This window comes from Leptonychotes weddellii, chromosome 15 (assembly GCF_054177405.1).
Source record: "Leptonychotes weddellii isolate Sample4059 chromosome 15, ASM5417740v2, whole genome shotgun sequence".
Taxonomy (NCBI): Eukaryota; Metazoa; Chordata; class Mammalia; order Carnivora; family Phocidae; genus Leptonychotes; species Leptonychotes weddellii.
Window position 1 is genome coordinate 45,478,924 of NC_138383.1, and position 24,360 is coordinate 45,503,283.

At 53.3% G+C, this 24,360-nt stretch overlaps 1 protein-coding gene across 5 annotated transcripts in view; it reads right to left on the reverse strand.

The window, feature by feature from the left end:
- The window catches only part of ARHGAP44 (Rho GTPase activating protein 44), a 132,723-nt gene that overhangs the window by 4,120 nt on the left and 104,243 nt on the right, over positions 1 to 24,360 (reverse strand). For 2 of the 5 annotated variants that reach the window (XM_081805691.1, XM_081805693.1), the window contains exons 13-20: positions 23,793 to 23,873; positions 21,249 to 21,362; positions 20,544 to 20,635; positions 19,600 to 19,780; positions 9,354 to 9,371; positions 8,373 to 8,594; positions 4,478 to 4,635; positions 1,805 to 2,188 (exon numbers count right to left, since the gene is read on the reverse strand). In XM_081805691.1, the coding sequence (XP_081661817.1) occupies positions 1,805 to 2,188; positions 4,478 to 4,635; positions 8,373 to 8,594; positions 9,354 to 9,371; positions 19,600 to 19,780; positions 20,544 to 20,635; positions 21,249 to 21,362; positions 23,793 to 23,873 (1,250 nt within the window). Of the gene's footprint in view, positions 1 to 1,804; positions 2,189 to 4,477; positions 4,636 to 6,164; positions 6,551 to 8,372; positions 8,595 to 9,353; positions 9,372 to 19,599; positions 19,781 to 20,543; positions 20,636 to 21,248; positions 21,363 to 23,792; positions 23,874 to 24,360 lie in introns of those variants that run through there. The other 3 variants (XR_014140619.1, XM_081805692.1, XM_081805695.1) reach the window with 3 other exon arrangements.

The window sequence follows — 24,360 nt, forward strand, 5'->3', positions numbered from 1 at the left end:
CTGCACAGAAACACGGGCCTGGAAGTACAATCCCCATCGGAAATCCCAGTGCGCCGACGGCCTAGGACCACAGGGCCCTTCGGAGCACGTGCACGGATGGGTGCGGGCGTGTGCAGGTGATGTGTACTGTGTGTGGTGGGGCGTGCATGCGTGCGTGCACCTGTGTGTGCGTGCATCGTATCTGCGTGTTGCACGCATGTATCTGGTTGTGTGTGCGTGCACCCATGTGTGCGTGCAACGTATCTGCGTGTTGCACACATGTATCTGGTTGTGTGTGCGTGCATGTGTGTGTGCACCTGTGTGTGTGCATGCAGCGTATCTGCGTGTTGCACGCATGTATCTGGTTGTGTGTGCGTGCATGCGTGCGTGCACCTGTGTGTGCGTGCATCGTATCTGCGTGTTGCACGCATGTATCTGGTTGTGTGTGCGTGCACCCGTGTGTGCGTGCAACGTATCTGCGTGTTGCACGCATGTATCTGGTTGTGTGTGCGTGCATGTGTGTGTGCACCTGTGTGTGTGCATGCAGCGCATCTGCGTGTTGCACGCATGTATCTGGGGTGTGTGTGTGCATGTGTGCACCTGTGTGTGCGTGCAGCGTATCTGCGTGTTGCACGCATGTATCTGGGGTGTGTGTGTGCGTGCATGCGTGTGTGCACCTGTGCATGGAGCGTATCTGCGTGTTGCACGCATGTATCTGGGGGGGGTGTGTGTATGAATCTGGTATTTGTGTAGTGTGTGTGTGTGTGTGCACGTGCGTGCGCGGCATCTGCAGGTTGCGTGCATGTATCTGGGGGGTGTGTGCGCGCGCGGCATCTGCGTGCTGCGTGCACGTATCCGGGCCACGTGTGCCTCAGCTGCTACCTGGGGCGACCCTGAACGGACGCGCCCGGGCTCTGCCGTCTGGGGACACGTGGCCTGCATCTCTGCCAAGACACGGTCCAGCGCTTTGTCTGCCTCCCTGAACGAGGGAGACGCTCGCCTGGCTTTAGCCACAAACACGCCCCGAGTCTCTATTGTCACGTGGTCACAGTATCTGGGGAGATGTTGCAAAAACGTCCTCTTTCTCCAACCGACGAACGGTTTTTGCCCAATGTGGTGTGTTTGTAATTTCACACTTTTACATTTTTCCGGGGCGGCGGGCGGGGGGTGGGGTGGGGTGGAGAATAGCTCCATCTTGACTTTTAAACTTAAAGCAAAACTAAATTTAGTAGCTGCGGGCTTGTCAATAAGCTCCTCAAAGAACCAGGGGGACCGGCATCTTTCCTGAAACTGGCCCTTCTCTAAACACTGCTGGAAATGCAGGTTTCTGATAAGGCCTATTATGTCAGTAGGAAACAGTGTCTGGCTCCCAGCCTCTGGGCTCACGGTAAGGCTCTGTACCATTGTAGATGCCCGGACTCCACCCAAGGAGAGCCACAAATGCCTCACCTGCGCTTTAGACGCCGCCGGTCTGCGATCAGAGCCCCACCCCCCGCCCCCCAGCCTCTCCCAAAGCACCGAGCACCACCTCCGAGTCCTAGGTGCCCAACCCCCCGATTAGGAACAGAATCAGGACCCTGCACTGGCGGGCATCCACTGCGAGAAATCCCGTAAAGAGCCCTTTTGCAGGACAATCTGGATCCCGCGGCTGATGTCCACCGGCCTCATGGGGGGGGGGCGGCTCCCGAGATGATCGTAGAAGCCACGCGTGGCACCACCCCGGGGCAGACAGACGTGCTCACGGGCAGTGGCACCAGGGATCCCGCCGCTGGGCACACCCAGCTGAGATTCGTGGAAAACCATGGCGGCGCCGTGGCTTGGTTACCTGTCGACATGCTCTCCCCGGGGGCCATGCCGTCCAGCACGGGGTGCTCCGTGGACTGCGGACTCGGGGCTGGCAGGCTGACTGTGGGAGGCTGAGGGGGCGGCAGGGTGGGTCTCTGTCGGGGCTTGGGGGTGGGCCGAGATTTGGCTGCAGTGCTCGGGAAGCCGGCAGGGGAGGTGAGGGGAGGGGCCGCGGCCGCCGCCGGGGAGAGCTGACCGGAGGCCAGGGAGTACCCCTGCGGGTAACTCAGTCCGTAGGGCGATGGGGTGCTCGGTGGGGTGGGGGACAGGCTGAGCGGGGACGGCTGGCCGGCGGACTGGTCGGTCATAGCCCCCGGCTGGCCGAAGGGGACCTTGGGTGGAATCGGAGCCAACTTCTTGGAAACTGAAAGAGAAAACACAGGCGCACACAAGGTCATGAAATGAAGCCGGCTGTCCCCGAGGCCCCCTCCCTCCGCTCCCCCCCCTCGACCCGGCTCCCATGACAGCCAATGCAGTTTCTAAAAATTCACCTCAAACTGCAAGTTTTCATGTCTCCCCCTCTGCTCCCTAATCTCCCCTTCCCTGGATTGCTGCCACGATCTACACGGCCCTGGCCGGAGCGGAGAGCAAATTTCCCGTGCACGGGCCGTGGCCGGCCGCCCAGTGTCCTCGCTTCACTTCACGGTGGTAGAAGGTGTCAGGGGTACACAGAGGAAGGGGGAGTCGGTGACACAGGGCCCAAGAGGGACGACTGGAGTGGGGCGGGCCGGAGCGGGGGGAGCGTGGTGGGACAGGAAATGCTGGCTTTTGGCTGCCCCTGCCCACGCCAGCTCCTGGATCCTGAGAGAGCCACAGACGGCCAAGTCCTCCCCCGACTTCTCCGTACCGCCCCGTCCTGTGTACCTGCCTCCCCCGTTTTCCTTTCCAGACTCGGGCCCTCTGGGCGTAGACTCTGCAGATGTATGTACTGCGGGCTCCCCCTCCTCATGCTGCCTTCATCCCCCTCCTTTTATTGACTCGATCGTGCGACACGATTACGAACACTTGACACCTTTCACTGACACTGAACCCGTAAGAATGACCAAATCGGACACCGGGACGATCCTGTCCAGGGGCAAATGTTCTGAGAAAGCGATCACTCACGTGTCAGGATTAAGTGAGGGCTGCTGGGCACGGCGCTAAGTCCACAAGGAACCGTCTTTTAGGTGCCCAAGGAGGCCTCGGGCACTCTTCTCTCCCAGCTCCGCTCGCCCTCCACCCCCCACGGAACAAAATCTACTCTAACGATGGCGCGTGCTCCCCGGGCTCCGTCAGCGTGCAGCATGGACAAGACAAGGACATGGGCTCTCCAACGCGGCTTCAGCTCCCTCCCTCGCCTTAACCACCCCGTGCCCTGACAGTCGATCTAAACCTCTGCTCCACAAGACCAAGGACGGTGGATTCCCAGGACTGTAGCAGTTACAAAGCCTCGTGCATGCAAAAGCATCACAGAATCGTGACCCGTCCTACGAGCGCTTCTCAGCCATCGAACCCAAGGACCGGGTGGCCTCTCCCAGCAGCTGCTCCAGCAGCTCCCGACGGCCGGGCGGCTGATGCCAGGATCGCTCACTGGGCGGGCAGCTGGCGGGGGCCCTGTGTCTGGAAGGGAGTCCCCCCATCTCCCCGCGGTGCCCTGGAACCGTGCTCCACGCCTCCCCTTCTGCCGCTCTGACTTTCGGGGGAAGCCAGAAAGGCCGGAACCGAGAACATATTCAAGCAGATGTTCTTTTGAGTAAGTTCGAGGCTTGGCTTAAGAAAGAACGTAAGGTGGGGGCGCCTGGGTGGCTCAGTTGGTTAAGCGACTGCCTTCGGCTCAGGTCATGATCCTGGAGTCCCGGGATCGAGTCCCGCATCGGGCTCCCTGCTCGGCAAGGAGCCTGCTTCTCCCTCTAACCCTCCCCCCTCTCATGTATTCTCTCTCTCTCTCATTCTCGCTTTCTCAAATAAATAAATCTTAAAAAAAAAAAAAAAAGAACGTAAGGTGAAAACAGACTGAAAAAAAAAAAAAAGTTTAAGTACACCATCTATGCAGCTCTCCGTTTACGAAATGTCACCGCAGAGCATGTCCTTAGCTTTGGGAAGGTCATTTCAGAGAGAATAACTGGGCTCTGAGCGCGGGTTCCGTAGCAGATCCTGGGTCGGGCCGCTCCTGGGTCAGTGTACAGACTCTCAGCCTTCCAGAAGCATCGAAGGCCAGCACTCCCGTAGCCACAATCCCAATTCCCTGCTCCATGTCACCTTCTAGAAACAATCCCAGGGGGAGGCAGCCATGCCAGACCCCAGCACAAGACTCCACACAGCATCTTAAGAGGTGGCGGTAGGGCCTGGCAGGGTCCGTGGAAGACACGTGTCGTCGTGGACAATGGGGTCTGCACAGAGGTCTCAGTGTATGGGATGCAATGCCCTGCGTACCTGCCACCCACCCCCCCCGCCCCCCAGAGCCTGCTGCTCAAGTGAGAGACACGAGGAACAAAGATGAAGTGGTCCCTCTTGGAGTTGGTTAACTGCCCAAAGCGCTTAACGCCCAGCCCAGGGGTTTTTCACGAAGTCACACGGTCTCTCAACATCCACGCTAAGCGAGGGGCACGAGTGTCCGGGCAGCGTGAGAGCTGTCCCCAGCCAGAGACCCGTGTGAAGGGTCGCGGTGCCGTACCTTTCCGGAGAGTGTGCGGGCTCTGGTCGGGGGGCGGCTGACTGGGGCTGGCGCCTGCTTGTGCCCCCGGCTGCGTCCCTGCGCCGGGCGTCCCCTGGCTGGAGCCTGCACTTCCCTTCTGCCCAGATCCCGGAGAAAGCTCCTTGCTTTTCGAAGTGCTGGAACAGAAGCACACGAGACGAGTAAGCGCCCCCGAACTCCGCGAGGCCAGCGCAGCACCAGCCTGCGGGTCGCAATCCCACGTGCTCCGCTGGGCCAGCTCCTGGTCTGCCCCACGCCCTTCGGAGATGCTCCGGGAGAGGTGACTGTCCCTTCTTGGGCTCTGGGGACCTGCGTTCCTCTCCGACCTCCACACCCCAGGTGCGAGCGCCCTCTCCACGCCTCTGCCCTCTGTCTGCCAGGAGCCTACGAGCATCCCCACTCTGTGTTGTGGCCACGGCTCTCTGATTCCCTGACCTCCACGGCACAGCCCCGAGCAGGGGGAGGCTTCTGGGGCCCAGCCTGGTAGCAGTCCCAGCAGGTGGGAGGGTGAACACAGCCCCCCAACCCCGCTGTGCTCCCAAATATGGCCAGTTCAAGTCCCAGCCCCCCAGGCTTGGGGGGGGGGCGGTCAGGGCCAATGGCAGGGAGGGCCTTTGGCATCCCTTGAACTGACAAAGGGACACCCTGAGTCACCATGTCCCAAAGGGGATGCATCCTTCACTGTTGCCTCTCTGCCAGGCATTGTCCTAAGGAGAGAGCACATACTCCACAGAACAGGGACAGCAAAGAGATGGCCAGCTGGTCACTCCCCCCCGTCCCCCAACACGCCCTCCACGGCAGACATTCCTAATCAAGCCCCAGATGTCCCCCCACCCCGAGCCCCTCCAAGGATTCTCGCTCTTTCTCCCACTTATGCTGGAGGCAGCCTGTAGCAAATCAGGATGAAAGCTGTCACCCTTGTTAGAAACCACCTGGATCCTGATGCCCTCGGGTATCAGGCATGGGGCTAGGGACCTAAATCCTTCACAGTGTGAAGGCAACCTCTTCCCCACAGAAACAGGCAGAGCCTATTTTGATCCCTAAATTTATCCAGAGGCCCCAAATATTAAAGACCTAGAGATACGCCACCCCTTCCCGGCGGGGTACGGCCAGAAGGGCTGGGAGGCAGGGACCGGGGCTGGAACAGCAAAATCCAAAGTACAGCTGGTTTTCCCCAAGTAAAGGAGTTAAGGGAACGTCATGTTCAAGGCTGCGATAAGCTCTCTCCTTCTCAGGGTGAGCTTCAAACCACACCTGGGTAATCCGCCCCCCCCACCCCGCCGCCCCCACCACCAAAGCCATTTCATCCAGAGGGGCTGGAAGAGCGACTCCTTGCTCTGTTTAACGAAAAACAACTCGGGGGGCAAGAACCTGTCTTTTATTCTTCCTCAGGCCCAAAGTCACCAGGCACCCAGGTATTAAGGCCAAGTACCTATATACCCTTCCCTCCACCTCTGTCACCGTCAAAGGGAAGTTAAAACGATAAAAAGAAAACATAAAACAAGCAACAAAACTTGCTTCTTGTGGGATACCAGACTCTTCTTCCTTCCTTTGGATTGACAAGACATCTGCCCCAGGAGTCTAGGGACCCAGCAGCTCGTCCTTATTTTCCCGCCCACCTGATGCGCTCCTCCCCCGCCCCCCGACCACCCAAACAGGTATTTACCTACTTAGCCTCGCTGCTCTCTCTCCAGCATAAGTGCAGCTGACCCAGTGGGGAGAGGTGGGGCGTAAGATGGTTACTAAGGAGCGCTAGATGGAGGCAGCTTGGTTAGGACACACTCAAGGACAGGTTAGTTCTGGGGACACGTGACGCAGCGAGCTGGGGTGCGAAGGGGCAGGAAGCAGCGTTCGGGGGCAGAGTTAATGCCAAGCAGAGGAGTGGGAAGCGGAGGCTGAGCCTGGCTGGAGAGAGCCGCCAGGTCTGGATGGGGTGGGCCTGGGTGGAGAATGGGGAGGCTGGAGCAAGCCAGAGGGAGGGGAGGGCCTGACATCCGGGGGGTGGGGTGGGGGCGGACAGGAATCCAGCAACTGGAGGAAACATCACCTGGGCTGCAAATGTCCAGAAAACAGAAAAAACAAACAAAAAAACCAATGGAACACCCGTTTGTATTGGGAAGAATCCATGTGGGCAGACAAAAAGAATGGTAGAACATGGGCACCCAAGGGAAAGCCTTGGAGGTGGGCACCCCCAAGAAAAAGGGACGGTATGAGCAATGACAATGGCCTCTTAAATACTCTGAACCCACGGGTGATGCTCCCGGCTCATGAGTGAGTCTCTGGGCCACCCATCTATGACATTCCGGGAACACCTTCAGAGGCCGGGGAAATCCATCTTTGAGGGGCGTTTTCTACAAATATTTTTAATAGGTCAAATAGCGTTTAGCACGGGGTGTCGGTTGTAAGATGGGAAATTAGGATGAAGCCAAGAAGAGCGCAAAAAGGGAACCGTTGGAGATCTCCTGTCTATTTGCTCATTTCCTCCTCGTCAGCCTCTCTGGTCCACAGCGATCCTTCTCTGCATCTCTGCAGGACTTGCTCTCCCGCACCTGCCTCTCCCAAGGGGACCTGACGCCTAGTGAGTGCACAGCCAGGGCTGGCGTCCTCGTGCCCTGAGCTGGAGCCATCAACGACCCGAGCACATCCACTGTCAGCTCCCCACTCCTGAACGCTGACTGTCCCGTTTTCCTTTTGTCATTTCCCTACTTCATGGGGAAAATGCCTTCTACTCACTAAAAGAGGAGAGAAAAACAAAAAAACAAAAAACCCAACCCTGCAGTCCCTTCATTTAGGGAGGTGGTATTTGTGTGTGAGCGTATGTGTATGATAAAGATCGGCTGAAGGGGTGCCGTCAAGTGTCCGACTCTTGGTTTGGGCTCAGGTCCTGATCTCAGGGTCATGAGATGGAGCCCTGCATCGGGCTCCATGCTCAGCGCGGAGTCTGCTGAAGATTCTCTCCCTCTCCCTCTTGTGCTCTGTCTCTCTCTCTCAAATAAATCTTAAAAAAAAAACGATTGGATGAAAAGGTTCAGCTTCCCAAAGCCTCCAAAATTTTTTTCAGCAGGACGTGGAGGAATGCTGCCCCCGCTAACAGAACACACAGCGGCCTCGGATTTGAAGTAGTTTTCCCACTTCTCAGAACTTGTTCCATTCCCACTTCGAGGATGCCCCTTCCGAGGAAGGGCCACACGAGGCCCCTCTGCGCTGGGACCCTGTATGGCCATGTGCCCTGCTCCTGCGTCTGGTGTCTGCGTGCTGGGACGGGACTGTCTTAACGGCACAGACCCCACGTTTTATCTCTGGATGGACTCCGTCCCCCATAAACATTCACTGAACTAGGGGTGCCATGAGCTCGCTCGCTTTCTTCTTCCCTGGAACAAATGGAAACACAACCCAGCATCACACTGCACGGGGGGGGCCCCAGGCCCCGAGTGACCACATGACCGCCACTCCTTCCCTGATTTGCGCCCGCGTAAGCAGGGAAAACGGCTCCTCCGAATCTAAAGGTAGAGAGGAGAGAAAGGGAGAAATACCGCAACCCCGCGTTGCGAAACCGGGAAGTCATTCCGGCAGAAGAGAAGGGGGGACAAGAGTTGGCAACTTCCCGCTCTCGCGGCCTTAGCGAGCTGCCACCTTACACGCTTGCTGGGGGATGCTCTTCTCGGGAAGCCCGGGGGGCTCCATCCGACAATTCGGGGGGAGTTGGGGGGTGTGTGCTGGGAATCCTGGGAATCCCTCGCTGCGTACCAGCAGGATGCAGAACGCCAAACGCAAAGGCTCGGGAACGGGGAGGTGACAGCATCCTGGAGCGCGGCCCACCCGCCCCCGTCCCGCGTGCGCGCGCGCGCGCCACGGCCGGCCTGGCCCCGCTTACCTGGTGCGCTCGGCCCCGGGCTGGAGGCCCAAGCCCGACGGCGACAGCGAGGGCGCCGCGGGGCCGTCCAGGGGCTGCTCCGGGAGGGGCGACGGCAGAGGCGCGGCAAGCTCGGCGGGCGGCGCGGGGGGCTGCATGGTGGGCGGGGCGCAGGACGCCTTCCTGCCGGCCGAGGAGCCTCTTCGAGCCACCCAGGACGTGTCCATGACCCTCACGCCCATGCTGGCGAGGGACACAAAGACACCCGCTTACCCACGCGTGACCAGGAGCACGCGCCCTCCCCCGCGCGGCGGACACATTCAAGCACGTCCGCCGGGAGAACAACAGCGCAGCCTTAGCACCCTCCTGGGCCCGGGGAAGCGAGGCCGGGCCGGGGCGCTGCGACCCGCACGGCCGCCCGAGGCCGCCCCGGGCCCGGCCGCACAGCAGCAGCCCCCGGCGCGCCGGGCGGCTCCGCTTCCTCCCTCTGCCAAAGCCAGCTGGCCTCAGGACCTGCGTGTGGAGTCCAAGCTCGCCCCCAGAGCAGAATGCAGCCTCTCTGGGGGCACTCACTCCCAACCCCCGAGTGGGAGATGGAGGTGGGCAGGATGGGGGCGGGGGGCGGCAGCGGAGCAGCATCGCACTAGAACGTGGCACTGACCAGCGGGAGACCTCTCAATCTAAATATGCGTCCTTCTTTTTTGTCACTTGGGGTCTAGGGCACGGGCCCGACTCAGGACTCCTGCACTAGCCCGGGGACCCTGGCCGAGCTACAATCTCTGCTGGCCACACCCGCGGGTCTACTCGGCAGGTAAGGGGCTGACCATGCCTATGGTCACTCCGGGCTGCGATTTGGTTTCAACCGCGGAGACCCAGCTCCCGTTAAGTCGGCCAAGCAACCAAACACGGCACATCCACTCTCTCGCAGAGCTCACTAAACGCATGGCTTGCTTTGTTTTCAGAGATTGAACATGGCCTCGTAGCTACCCGAGGATACCGTACCTTTGGATTTTCCTAAGGCTGCAGGGACAGAAACATACAGATATTAGTGTCAAAAAAACTATGCCTTCCTTTGGACACCCAGGTTGTCTTGTCAAGCTCAGGGTGTGAGCGTGAGGCTTTTGCTGTGCCACGAATTTGATTCGATTTAGTTGGCCTCTCTAGTTAAAGGGACTCTTCTGTTTGAAGGGGTGAAGTTCCTATCCTTTATTCCAACATGAATAAAGAGAGAAGCTGGAGAGCGGATACTGGTGTGTGTAGGGGTAGGGGTGTTGGGGGTGGGGGCGGAGAGGGTGTCCTAAGGGGGGAATAAAAGTCAGAACTAGCTGACCTCTGCTGGCTTCCAAGTTACATGATTTGGAAGCCTATTCTTTCTTTCCTCTGGTCTAGGAGCTAACTGGTACTGTGGTATGAAGTCAAGACCTTCACTGACGAAGCCAAGACCTGACCTTTGCCGTACTGAGGGAGACACAGACATTCGAGCAGGGAGGAAACCTTCCGGCATCTGTGTCTGCTGCGGATAGACAGGCACAGTGGGGTGTGGGTAGAGGGTGATCGGGTGCTTACTCTGCCCCACACCGGTCAGAGGCACAGAGCTCGTACACTATGAATTCTGCCCACCCAGCAGGGCATTTACCTTAGAGACCAGCAGCAAGATCCAACAAACCAACAAAAAAGGTGCAGGTTTGGAGATGAGCTGTATCGGGTAGGATTTGGGTCCTTTAAGGAAGCGAGCCATGGCGTACAGCCCGCAGCGAGATGGCAGTTAAATGACAGCCTCCTGACACTTTTCATGTCCTGTCATTGTTACTATTTCTCACCTCCCTTGTATGGCTCCGAGGAGGCACCTGGGGAGTTGGGGGCGGGGGTTCTGGGGGCTGGGTCTCTTTCCAGGACCCACTAGTTCTCAAGTCCTCTTGGGTCTGCAGACCCTCCGCCAATAAATAAGCAGGAGCTCCAGAATCACTCTTGGGGGCCAGGCAAAATTCAGGGAAAAGGTCCAGTTGCATCCCCTGACATTTAAAGGGGACTGCAAGGGACTATCAAACTATGGGCTTCCGAATTTATCAGGATGAAAAGCGCCAACGAGCTTCATATTCCACTTGGGGGAGGGAAGTGGAAGCACTTAGCTGCACTGGTGAGCGAGGATGACATGCATGCAAGATGTCCGCGATGGTGATCAACAGAAGGAGCCCTGTCGGTCTTACCCCATTTTCCTTACCCTATGCTCTTTCCATTCGGGGGTGGGGGTGGGGAAGCACCAGGTGGGCATGGGCTCCAGGATCAGGGCTCCTGGGGGATGCCTTCTACTTCCAATGCCATCTTTAAGCATCAGAAAGCTCAGACACCAGGCGCCCTGGTGATCCGGTTTACCAAGCAAAGGGGCCAGCTAGGGCATGGGGGACACACTGAGCAAGACCCGGGAAGTACCCGTGACAAAAATCAGCAACCAAGAACCAAGAGCTGAGCACACACTTCTGCTTTTACAAAGACACCGCTGTGCCGCGTCCAATCCCCACTTTCCCCGCTGAAACTCCTTTCTGAGGGGAGGTGGCTCCTCACGTTCCTACTGCACGTGCATCAAACATTCGCCGATCTTTTTGAAAAGCAGTACAAATCTTTACAAATCAACCACAAAGGCAGTGCTCTTGGGGAGGACTCAACGCATATTTGCTTTCAGGGGAAAAAATATTGGTATAAATAAATGGAATATTTAAACGTTTGAATGTTTACATAAAACCCAACCCAAAGACAAAAATGGTAAAACTGCTTGGCACACTGCCACAGAGGGAAAGCTATTCAAAGATGGGAGGAATACAACCCAAAGGTTACAGAAGTTTCTGCTGTTTTATCACAGACAGAAGCAACAGTTGTCAGAATCAAGAAACTGATTGTGTTTACCAAGAGAGGAGTGAAATGGAAGTATAATTAATCAAACACTGCTGACTCCATTAGAAGTCACTGCCCAGATCTCTCAGGCCAGTCTGGATGTCCAAGATTTCCCGTGGCCCAGTGCTTCCTGGAGAAAACTTAGAGGAACTGGTTTTCAGACCCCTTCAGAGATGAATCCAGGGCAGAGCAAGAAGCCAGAGGCCGGGAAGAAGCTCTATTAGAAGCAAAGGGTTTGGAAATTAATAAGCAGGAGGCAGGAGTATGTTCCAGAATCCTGGAAGGGACCTCAGGGCAAGCCTCGCTTCTGGCTTTTTCTGGGTCCTGTGGGAGGTGGGAGCAAGGAGGCAGGAAAGGAAGTGCCCGCATTTGGCCCTGGGATGCCTGTCTCCCACTCCTGTCTTTTAGGGTAAAGAGCCAAGGGGGCAGGGAATTCAGAGTTCTCAGCCACTCATCATTGGGATGTATGGAGGGGGGACCCAATGACAATTCCTACTGATGCACAATCTGCCCTGTTGAACTCCTCCTAGTCTACCGGAACCTTATATTTGTATGGAACTTATCATACGACACACTTTGTAGCTTTCCTAACAGATGGTATCGGGGAATGGGTTCTGGAACCACCCAAGCCTCTAGACCCAGTTAAGCCACTCTTCATCTACAGAATGAAGCTAATACCTCCCATCCCATTTCCAGCGTTGCTGTGAAGGTAATTTACCAGCAACTGAGTGGTAAGATACATTTAGCATGCTCTTGGACCCTTAACCTGGGGAAGGAAGCCAAGCGGCCACTCAAGGGGCCACGGTGATGGGTGAGGGGTGGGAAACACAGGGTGTGCCCTATAAGAAGTCCATCTGGCTATGCCAATGGCATTTTATGGGGTTGACAAGTTGGAGAACATAGAGAATCATGGGGCACATTCATGGAGGGAAGATAGAGGCTGGGTAGCTGGACTGTGAGGAGCTGGAGTGGCAGCTAGGCAATGGGGTGACCCACTCCCTGTCCTGCTCACTCCAATGCTCCAGGGGAGCAGCACTGCCCTCTGGAAGGAGGGATTTGGGGTTTGAATCCCAGATTTTCTCATTACTGTGTGACAGGGATGAGTTACTGAACATCTAGTTTCCTCTGATGGTTCTCTGTAAAATGGGAATAATAGTGACCCCTCCTCCTTAGGGTTGCAAAGAACAAAAACAGTGTGTACAAATTACTAAGCACCTGCTAAGAAGCCAACAAGCGGCAGGCTTGATGATGATAATGCTCTGTCCTAATAGGTGCCAAGTACAGTTTTGTTTTGTTTTTTTGTAATCCTCACGGAGAAAGAAATAGATCGTGAACCTAAGCCTAAAACAGGCTGACAGGAGGGGGACAGAAGCATACGGTGCCCGTGAATCAGGCTAGCGGGAGATGGAGACACTGGGAAAACCCCCATCTGGGTCATGCCACCTGGGTTTACAGGATCTGCCACGAGACTGTCTTCCCTTCTTAACAAAACACCGAAGATTGGGAGGCGGGGGGTTCTCTGGTAGAAGGGGACCGAACAAGGAAGAGAGTCCCCCTTTTTCCTAGCTTCCTGAGTCTTTCAGGAATCTGGTGAGATGGGCCACTGTGGGTTTCAGAGGAGGGGAAAGCATCCGTGGAGGACTCTAGGCTTACGGAACAGAAAAACAAAGAGGGGATCCTCTTCTTTCCTGAAGTCTTACCGCCTACCCAGGGCATCTGCGCAGGAAAGAAGGGCCGAACCAGAAAGGTCTCATCTTGGCTGAAAGGTTCTTTGGGAAACAAAACTTATGATGGGGAGCAGGAGGCTCAGGTAGAAACGGCCACAACCCTTCACCCTACAGAAGGCCAGTCCTTCACAGTCCTCGGCCAGCCCATGTTGGCTTTGGTGTATTTTGTGCTTGTGAAACTGGCCCGATCGCCCGTGGGTGGGTGGAGATGGACAGACAGACGCTCATGGCGTTCTTAGCGTGATGGCAAAGGAAGGGGCCGGGCAGAGTTCCTCCTGGAGAAGCACGCCCAGACATGTCGCCATCTTAAAAACAGGACAATGGCACTCAAAAACCTCGTCTGTGTCCTCGAAGCAGCTGACGTTTCCCACAGGCTGGGCATTTTTCTGAATGCTTCCTAAGTAAGATTTTACTTAATGCTCAAAACAAACTCTTAGTTCCCCACTTTGCATCTAAAGAAACGGAGGCATGCAGAGGGTAAGTCACTTCCCAAGGTCACGTGGCCAGAATTTGAACTCGGAAGAGAGCCCAACCCCCAAAGTTCATCCTTTGCATGTCCATAATAGGGCTCTTTCACGTAAGGGGGATTCTTCTCCCACAAGGCACGTGGACAAGGGAGTAGAAAGGTCAGACCTAGAAATGTCTCCCCTGATGCAGGAAATGAAGTGGTATTCCTGTTGTAAAGTCTGTAACCTGGTAGGCCACACAGGGAAAGCATAAGATCCAGAACCTTAAAAATTAAGAGACAAAGGACTGCACCAGTGGAAGGAAGAAGGAAGAAAAAAGCCCAAATCTGAAAGAGAGAAGATCAGGCATCTACGTAAAGAACACTTTTATCACGGAGCAGAAGTTTGCTGTGAACCATTCTAGGGAATGGATCGTCAAGATTAGCAGGTGCTTTTTGCTTTTTTCCCCTCTGTAGGACAGACATCTGCCACGCTGCTTTTGAATCCTGATCAGGAACAAGCCTAGCCAGAGGTACTAACTAAAATATGGTTTTGAAATACACAAGTCTAGAGAGATCTGGATTGCTGTTCTAAAAAGCAGTTACATTTGGCAAAGGCCAGCCAAGAGAGAGGAGACAAGAAACGCATCTGCCATCAGATGGCAGAGCCTGGGGAATTTGGGAAGGTCCCCAAGCATCCGCTGAAGACTTGTAAGTTCAGGGAATGTTTAAGATAAACTTGGGGGCCAGGGAGCAGTGGCAGGGGCCTGTGGGGCCCCCAGATGGTGAGGGACAGGAAACCTGAACATCCTAAGACTTAGCCTTGCCTACACTCACCTGGGAAAGGCCAGAATCAGTAATTTCCAGTTCACCGGGGATAGATAATTCCTTTCTTAAATACATAACAATGAAGTTTCTTCACCTCCCCAGTGCAAATAAAGGCTGGAGTCCTCTGGCCACATTTCGCAGACCCGGTCTCAGCACCCACAAACGCGTAAATCCTGGCAGTGTGGAAGCTGTGCTGGGGCCCCGGGCCAAGAATATACCTTTAACAAGGTCCATTTGGCCAATGCAAACCCAAAATAGGAGTCAAATTTCCCACTGGTACCCGGGATGGCTTTCTAGGTAAGCTCGTCTTCAGACAGCTTCAGGCTCTATCTGAAATAAAATTATTGCACCAGCTAGCCACAGTGACATGCCTTTGGGGTCACGGTCTCTGTGCCCTGTCCATCCTCCCCTGCAGGGTCTGCAGAGCACCCTAATATCTGCAATTACAGAAGCCCCTAGTTCCGGTCGTCGGGTGGCCATGGGTTTTCTGATTTAATAAATCTGGGAAAAGAAGCATGCCACAGCCACCTTATGAAGATCTGTGACCCGTCACAATGTGCTTAAGATCCTAAGAAGTCATACACTACGTGAACTGGCTTCAGCAGCCCATCAGACCCCAGGTTTCTGTCCCCTCCCAACCCAATACGACCAACAGTGGAACTAGTCGTCCAGAGAGCACCTTTCACATTGCTCCCGAACCTTCTCAATTAAAGATGCCTGTTCCAAATTGCTGGACATCTAGATGAAGGTCCAGGTGGGTGGGACAAGACCCATCGCAGAGCAGGTGTCAAACACAGGCGAAGGATGCGTCCCACACCAAACTGAGCTCTCGGGGAGACCACACAGATTTTGGGGTTGCAGTCAAGTGGCCCTGGTAACGCATCTCTGAGGACCAGACCGCTGTGGGACAAGCAAAACGGCGGCAGGCACATCAAGTTTCCAGACTTGAAAGAGGAGCTATGCATCGGTCTTCCGAGTATAAAGAGCCAAGGCCACTGGGATTTCCGTGGACAGACTGCCATCCTGCTGGGACTCTCGAGGCTAGGACTGAGCCGGCACAGCGGGACAGACGTCAGCCAAGAGGGTAACAGTGGAGAGCATGGGCCGGAGCCAGAAGGCAGCAAACAGGCAGCAGGGAGACTGTGTGTATGGGATAGGCAGCAGTGGTACCAATGGGGTTTCTGAAGTGTGCGGCTGGCAGCAGGCAGGGGGCAGAGAGGAGGAGAAAGGGGGAGGACGAGAGCCATCAGAGGGAGACGTGAACGAGGAAGGATGGTCCACCACGGACATCATTTCTCTTCTCACCTCCAGGCTTGTCCTCTCAACGATCCCAGCTGAGTTTGTTCCGACTCTGCCAGGGACGTGGCCAATGGAGGCATCAGACAAATGCTGAGGGACTATGGGTCCCCCCTGACCAACGGGCAAGAGAGTGCAGACCTCTTGGCCAACTCTTTAGAAGGCAGTAGGGCTCCACTCCCCCTGCTTGTGTTCCCTCTCTCACTGTCTCTGTCAAATAAATAAAAATTAAAAAAAAAAAAAAAAAGCGGCAGTAGGGCTCACATAAAAAAGTATTTGATGGGACCAGGGATGACACTGCCGTCGTCAGAAAAATAAAAGGGATCTGCAAGATTATTTTCGTGTATTATTTGGGACAAAGGATCCATGAAACAGATGTTGCTATTTTATAAAACAAAACAAAAAGCCAATACTAACAAGGCATGAAAAATACACAGTAACCTGTAGCCTCAAATTTCCAAGTCGGAGCTTACACAGGGTGTAAGGGCACACGGGGTGACCTAATCAATACTTTGTGGTTCAGAGTGTTGGCAGAGTCAGGACAGCTCGTATCTCACACCAACACCCGAGGGCTACAGAAGGAAAATTTTGAAAAATTTTTAAAAAATTGTATCCCTGCCAAATTCTTCATTCAGAACGGCAAAATCTTTCTGTGATTCAGTGCTTCTCAACCCTACAGGCACATGAGAATCATCAGCCAGGACACTTTAAAAAAGTACCAGTGTCTGAATCCCAGCCCAGGCCAATCAGGGCAGCCTTGAAGAATGGGGTCGGGGCCACCGGAGAGCAGCCTTCTTTTTTTTAAAAGCTTGTTCTGTCTTCTGTTGCGTAACGAGCCACCCTCGAAACGAAGCAGCTTATTTTTTATCTGGGTCACAAATCCACACTCTTGGCAGAGTCTGGCAGGCACAGTTATGTATGGTATACAGCATCAGCTGAGAAGGTTCGGCCTGGCGAGGAAGACTCCGAGACCATTCCCTCCCGAAGCTGGTAAGTGGGTGAGGGCTATCAGCTCGGTGCCCAGCTGGGGGTGAAGGCCGGGGGCTTGAACTGCTCTCTGAGGGGCTGCCCAGGCTCCCGCACAGCGAGGTAACAGGGTTCTAAGAGTGAGTATTCAAGGGACCCAGGCATAATCGACAAGGCTCTTTCTGACCCAGCTTCCGAAGTCCTAGCACATCACTTCTGCCACATTCTGGTAGATAAGTCAGTCGCTGAGGCCAGCTCATAGTCAGAGGGAGTGTGCTTAGATTTCGACCCTCAGTGGGGGGCGGACCAAGCACCTGCTGCCATTTCTACCACGAAGCTCCTGGCATGTGGAGGGATGTATTAGGTCCCCGTGGCTACTGTAACAAGTACCACAAAGTCGGTAAATGACGGAAATCTAGTCCCTCGCCCTTTTGGAGGCCAGAAGGCCAAAATCAGTGGCAACGGGCTGAAATCAAGATGGCAGGAGGGCTGTGCTCCCTCCGGAGGCTCCAGGAGAGAAGCTGTTTCTTGCCTCTTCCGGCCTCCGGTGGCTTATATTCCTTGGCACGCGGCCACATCCTTAAATCTCTCTCCGCTCCATCTTCGCATTTGTCCTTCTCCGCATGCCTATGTCAAATCTCCTTCTGCATTTTATGATACATGGGATTGCATTTAGGGGCCACCCTGGTAATCCAGAGTGGTCCCTCACGGTCCTTATTTTAATCATATCTGCAAAGACCCTTTTCCCAAATAAGGTAGTATTTACAGGTTCCAGGGTTCAGGACCTGCTGCTAGCTTTTGGGGGAGACCATTATTCTGCCAACCGCAATAATGAGAAAGGTGGATGTGAGCTCCAAAATCTGCCTCCAGGTCTTGCTAAAGAAACTCAGTTTCCCGAGTCATCCTTAATCAAAGGCAGCAGGACCAAAGCCTGGAGCTGGGATGGGAGTGAACCACTTTGTATGATGTCTAGGTCATAACAGCCATCAGCCAGGAAAATGATATACAATTGTTTGTTTGTTTGTTTGTTTTAACTTGACCAAAATGCTTTCGTAAAGTGAGCTTCAATTTGTCAGTGTTTCAAGAGGGTAGTATGAAGACTTTAAAATGTGTCCGTAGATTTTCAGAGCTCAGAAATGGGATAAATGTGGAGAATTCCCCTAGTGTTGCTAAAATAGAACAGGGGCCTTCAGCTGATGCAAATGGCTTTCTTCTCCCCCCAGAACACTTACAACTTTAGGCTTCTGTTTCTGGGAAAGCTGGTTAGAAACTGATCATCTGCAAGCTCACTGTACCTTAAAGCACCTGGGCCAGCACCCTAGGCAATGGAGCAAGGGTGACCCTAAACCAGTAAGCCCTCCACTTAATTTCATGTTTAATACAAATTTTAAAATACACAAACCACATCCATTTAGCGTGCAAGAGTAACTTATGCAGCGCATCCCCTCCCTATACCCTTAAAGTTGATGGTGGCAGTTTTGGCTTTAAATCAGAACAGTGTGCGGAACGGGCAAATCATTTACCAAGTTCTTGAATGACCAACCGTCGTCAGAGAGGAGGCAGTTGCTTAACGTATCATCATTCAAGGGGCACCTGGGTGGCTCAGTCGGTTAAGCATCCGACTCTTGATTTCAGCTCAGGTCATGATCTCAGGGTCCTGGGATCGAGCCCCGAGTCCTTGGACTGTGCGCTCAGCAGGGAGTCTGCTTCAGGATTCTCTCTCCCTCTGCTCCCGCCCCCACTCTCTCTCTAATAAATAAATCTTAAAAAAAAAAAAAAAAGATTTAAGGAACTTCCTCTTACTCTCTCCAACTTCTAGGAATTTCTAGTTTTTTGTTCCCCATTCGCTGGAGAAACAATAACCAACAGCACAGAGCAGAAAACCCCCCCGGCTGCCTCACACAGCAAGGGTCTCCGCAGGGTGAGGAGACAAGCAGGGATCCGTCATCCCAGGACACAGGTCAGGTCCCCAGGGCCAGCTCCCACTCAGAAACCAAGAGGGGTGAACACTAAGATGCACCCCTACAGTTCTTGGTTTTCAACCTCCCCCGAGGCCCTTCCTTAGGAGGAAGGAGATCTTTCTGGCTGCCTCAAGATCTGTCAGGGAGGCGGAAGGTTGTTGTCCGAATCTCTGATAATATATTCCCATTCAGTGCTTTATGCTCCTGGTCCATTTTGAAAGAGCAGCCGCTGAATTTTGTGCTACAACCGCAATTTTTAATTCTTAACCAAAGTTTACTCGACTGGCTTGCTGGAGCAAACAATGCAATCCCCGTTCCTTCTGTAAGACACAGTCCGCTGATGCCTTGAACTTGCGGGGTGCTCTCAATGCTCATACTCTGGTTGTCGTGGCTGCCGCTCCCCACGGATCAGCTGTGCTCGTTACCAAACCTGTTTATGCCCACTTTATTGGTTTTGGGAACCACAGTACGCAGTTAACACGTTACGTGACCTGATCTGAAAAGGAGTGTAGAGAGGGCCGTTGCCATGCAAATGAAGTTGAACGCATTTATGAGTCTCGTGGGGACTCCATCACAGAAGGTGTAGGTATCAATCATCAGCGATGGGAAGGCGTCTTAAACACTTACAAGGACTTTACATTCAGGTCGCTTCAAGTGTAGGTTTGCTCTCTGTTTCAAAGAGACTGAACCTGGAAACGTTCAACCACGCATTCCAGGAGATGCTTATGCAGGAGTGTTGCTGAAGAATGGGAAGGAGCAGAGCCATTGTCAGTGAAAAACCATTTGGGATTTGAGAACTGACCTACGTTTATACATTTTGAGTGAAAATAAAGTGTTCACGTATTTCTCTTCATTGCCCTTGTTGGCCAACTTTTTTTTTTTTTTTTTTCCTTCCTTCTGGTGAGAAGTAATCAATACTGCACTTACCTCGGTCCCTAGAGCAAGGGAAGCAAGCCAAGGGACTCAGTCACAACAGCACAGAGAAAACATAGAGAAGGAGGCAACAGCTTAATTGCTATACATTGCCTAAACTGCTGCTAGAGAGTGCAACCTTCCCGGCAATCTCGTTTGGTGTTAACTCCCCACCCCTCCCCTCTCCGCCCCTCCAACGCTGAGAAAGGGACACTGGTTCATACCCATCCTTTTTGTAAAACTCCAGCATCATATTATCCGTGGCAACGCTGAGGGGCCGGCGGGCCTGCTCGGGCTGGCGCCGGTCAGCGGGGTCCATGTCTGGGGAGGGCATGGAGCTGTAGTTGGCATTGTGGTTCACGTGTATGGGACTCCCGTAATTCCCGGTGATGTTGAACTCTATCTCTGCAGGGATGAGAGAATGGGTGTACGCGATCTATTGGTCACGCCGTTCCCGGCCGGAAGAGAGATGAGCTGATGCGGCCTGTCCTCTACACTTTACCCCTAGAAAACTGTGTCCCGTGGTTCAACGTTAGGTCGTCTGTTGATACGAATTCATCCTAATATAATTCATCCTATTAGCAGGTGAACACAAGTGCTCACCTATCACACTAAATATGATGAACATTAAATAAAGCAGTTTCTATTCATGGTTAAAAGCCAACTTAGTGAAACAGGAACAGATGGGTACTCTCGGAAAAAGACAAAATCATCTATCTCAAGCCTCATGGTTACAAGTGAAACACCAGAGCAGTCTTAATCAAATCAGGAAAAAGGGCAATGCCCACCTCCACTGCTGTTATTTAACACTATTGGAAAAGTGCTGGCCAATGGAATAAGTCAAGAAAATAAAATAAGAGGCAGTACTATTACTTATAGATGACGACATTGTCTTTCTGGAAAACCAAAGATAAAACATTGAAAAGGATTGGAAACCAGAGATTTCACTAAGATCGCTATGGTTGTTGGCTGGTTAGTGTGGGCAGTGGACACCTGTGGCCAGAATGTCGCTCAGTCGGGGATTAGATAGTAAGAAACCGCCATGACTCACGCATGTGTGTAGGAGGATTAATGACAAACACCTTTGGTTTCAGAAGTTGTGAACTCACAGTAACACTCTTATTCTTCCCCCGGCCCCCAACTCCCGTATCTCGATGCCACCACGTACCCCCAGGGAAGAACCAGTCTGCATGCTGGATGATGGGCTCGATGATCCCAACAATCTGCAGTGAAACTGTGGTCATCATTTCCGTGATGTTCCTGCGAGTACAGAGCAGAGAGGGGGCAGGACCAGGTTACTAGCCAAGGCAGCAGCAAAGCACACCTGGCTGCACAGCCTGGGAACGGCCCCTGGACCGGAAGCCTGCTGACCTAGGTCTGAGAGTAGGCTTTCTCTTTGGAAGGACACTTCACCTTTCCATAGATGTCCTCCTTACAAGAGACGTGTGAATGAGTAATATATATGAAATCACCAAGTATCAGGCACCTTTCACTGTGAGGTGTGATTCTCACAAATGCCAGATTCATCTGCTTTCCAACTCTGTTCTCTCTTTTGAGACAGCCCTCCATCCCCTGCATCCAGATGCTGGGATGTGTGCTCTTCACAGAGCATGAGGAAGGCTTAGAAGAGCTTGCCTGGCCCACTGCAGACTCAGATTAGCTCAGAGAAGACCTGAGCTCACTGCAGGCCTGTAGCTCTGAGACCATCATTGAGAAAGATCTGCAGAATTCTGGGTCTTCTCCTGAGCCTAAAACATGAGCAGGCCAAGAGAGAAATAGGACTTAACAAATAAAAGAGGCTGATGATTTATCTGGGGCCCTGGCTGTCCCGCCCACACGCCACCCCTCTGCATGTTCCTCCCTGTGCACTCACCCTTCTGCTTGCGGCCACAGGAGGTTGGGTCCTAACACAATTGCCATGTTACTGGGAGTCATCTTGTTTACATCTTGATATTCTGATAGCTTGGATAAAAATTTGATCAAGTATCTGAAAGGAAGACAGAAGGGCCAGGTTCAACTCGGGCTCAACCCCAGCCACATTCCCCCAGCAGAGGGCAGAAATCTCTCTCACGTAGCCCATCTTACTGACAACGAGACTCCTACATCCTGCATTATAATGAAGACGTGTAACGTATCCAGCCATGAGAACGCTTGAGAAACAGACAGACTCCGATCTCACTTGGCTACATGCCAACATCCGCTGCCGTGAACCCTGGCCAGAGAAATTCCCCGTCTTTCCTTCTGACTCAGGCTCTGGTGACCTGAAGTCCCTCCTCCTTTTCAAACCTCAGTCACCTGCCACTCTCCCTGTGTGCAGAGGTGAGAAGCAAAGTGTCCAGGTGTCATCAGCAGGGACCTCTACATGCCAGGGCTGGTGTCCCCTGGGATTCACTTCAGTGGGGCTTTGAGAGCTAATGGGAAAAAAAGCTACACGTAGATTTAGCACCGGAGCCAACAATTCACTCCCAGAGACCTACCCAAGAGAAATAGGCCCACACGCAAACTTGTACATAAATGTGCATCCCAGCAGTGTTATGCAAGCCAGCCAGAAAGTGGAAACCATCCAAAACGTCCACCGAGGGAGGAACAGATAAATAAAACGTGGTCTATCCATACAACGGAATACTATTCACCCATGAAAAGGAACGAAATACTAACAGGCGCTACCACATGGATGGATGAACCTCGAGGACATTATCCTGAGTGAAATAAGCCAGACACAAAAGCCCACGTGTTGTAGGACTCCACCCAGGTGAAATGTCCAGCAGAAGCACATCTGTAGAGACAGAGAAGGTAGATTCGTGTTTGCCAGGGGCCGGGCTTGGGCGGGGGGATGGAGAGTGACGGCTAATGGGAACAGGGTTCCTTTGCGGGGTGATGAGAATGGTCTAAAGTGAGTGGTGGTAGTTGTGTGAGTCAACACACGTACAACCACTAAATCGCACCTTTAAGAGGACACAACGGTATGTGAATTATATCTCAAGGAACTAATGAGGAAGCTGTACGTTAAATCGCTCTTGGGACTTTTTTTTTTTTTACTTGTGCTATAATCTACGTAAGAATTACTCTTTCATCACTCTTAAGTGTATGGTAGCATTAAGTACGTTCGCACTGTGAAGCACCATCACCACCATCCATCTCCAGATCATTTTTAGCTTCCAGAACAGAATCTCTATACTCATTAAACACTTCCCTCCCATCCCATGCTCCCCTCCCCCCTGGCAGCCCCGCCCCCCTCCTTTCTGTCTCCGTGAATGTGTGAACTCCGGGTACCTCATATACGTGGGATCATACAGTATCTGTCCTTCTGTGTCTGGCTTCTTTCGTTTGGCACCATGTCCTCAAGATTCACCCGCCGAACATCACATCACATGTATATTTTGTTTATACACCCAGTGATGGCCGTTTGGGCTGTTTTCACCTCTTGGCTATTACGGATGATGCTGTCATGCACATGAGTGTACCAAGTCCCTGTTTTCACATCTTCTGGGTCTATATATACCCAGAAGTGCCGTGGCCGGATCAGATGGTAATTCTATGTTTAATTTCTTAAGGGTGAGCCATACCTTCGGCTGCTAGAATTTTGAACAGGAAAGCAGAAATACTCGGGCAGATGGCAAGAGGAGCTGAAGCTGGGAGTCTGCATCTAGGGAAGCACGGAGGGGGGGTGGCAAGCCGAAGGGAGGAGGAAGCAGAGGGCGTGAGGAGCAGAAAAGATCTGTAGAGGAGCGGGAAGTAAAATCCCGGAGCGGGGTGGGGGGCGGGGGGGAAGCAAAGAAAGTGAGAGAGATGTGCTGAAAAGAGGCGGTGAACGGTAGAGCACCAGAGGATACACATCTGGCTCCTTCTCCCTGCAGACGAGCTCAAGGACACCTCCGCCAAGCAGCTCCAGGTTTGCTCAGCCTCTCCCAGCTGTGCCTGAATACTTATCTTTACAATAAATGCACAATATCGGGGCACCTGGGAGGCTTCGTGGGTTGAGCGTCTGCCTGCCGGGGTCCTGGGATGGAGCCCGGCGTCGGGCTCCCTGCTCAGCGGGGAGTCTGTTTCTCCCTCTCCCTCTGAGCCTCCCCCACCCACCCATGCTCTCATTCTCAAATGGATAAATAAAAAATCGTAAAAAATCTTAAAAACAGCTTGCATTCATCTTTGCTTCTTGCACATCAGAGAACTCAACTAAATTAGCCAATGGCCTTCCAAAGTCATATAGTGCCTTCCGTTCTGTTCCTTCCTTGGCAACGTGGTCATTAACAACCTCGCAGGGTCGTCTGAGGTTGAAAGGAGACCATGCGCGTTAACCAAGCTCAGCACCCCATAAAATGCCACGCAGGCTAGTTACCATGACCCTTAGCCAGGAAACCATGTGTGCGCGGCTTAAATAACCCTGACCCCGCGTCTCCAGGATCCGTCCACTTACCGGATGTTGTTGTGATTGGCCTTGGGCAATTTTTCACAAGCATTCCACAGAGCCTGAAGCCTCTTGTCTTGCTCCTGAATACTGGGGAATAAACAGGAAAGCCACTGGCTGAGCATGGGTCAATCAGATCTCACTGGCAATCATATTAACCAGCTGGAGAATGAGAAGCCAACAGTTGTGTCTGACCCTCCCGTTGAGCTATTATTAGTCAAGTGCTGAGTGACGACTATTTCCCTCTCTGCGCGTCCCCCGTCTTTTCCTGCAGACCTCCCCGGCACGTGTCATAGGTCTCAGGTGAATGCAGGCCAGGGGAGCAGGTGGGGGCAGGAGGGAAGAAGCCAGACACCCACTCTAGAGCAAGGCCGGGCTGTGGGGTTGTCAGGAGGGAGACTGGCACAGGAACCAGGATACAACACACCCGTCAAGAGAGCTCAACCCACTTTCGTGGGGCAGCCTATTGTCCAGTTCAGTAGATGGTACTTAAAGTTCCTTGGCATCTGACGCATCATAGGTGCTCAATAAACTTTATTTTTTTTAAAGATTTTATTTTTCAACAGAGAGAGAGAGA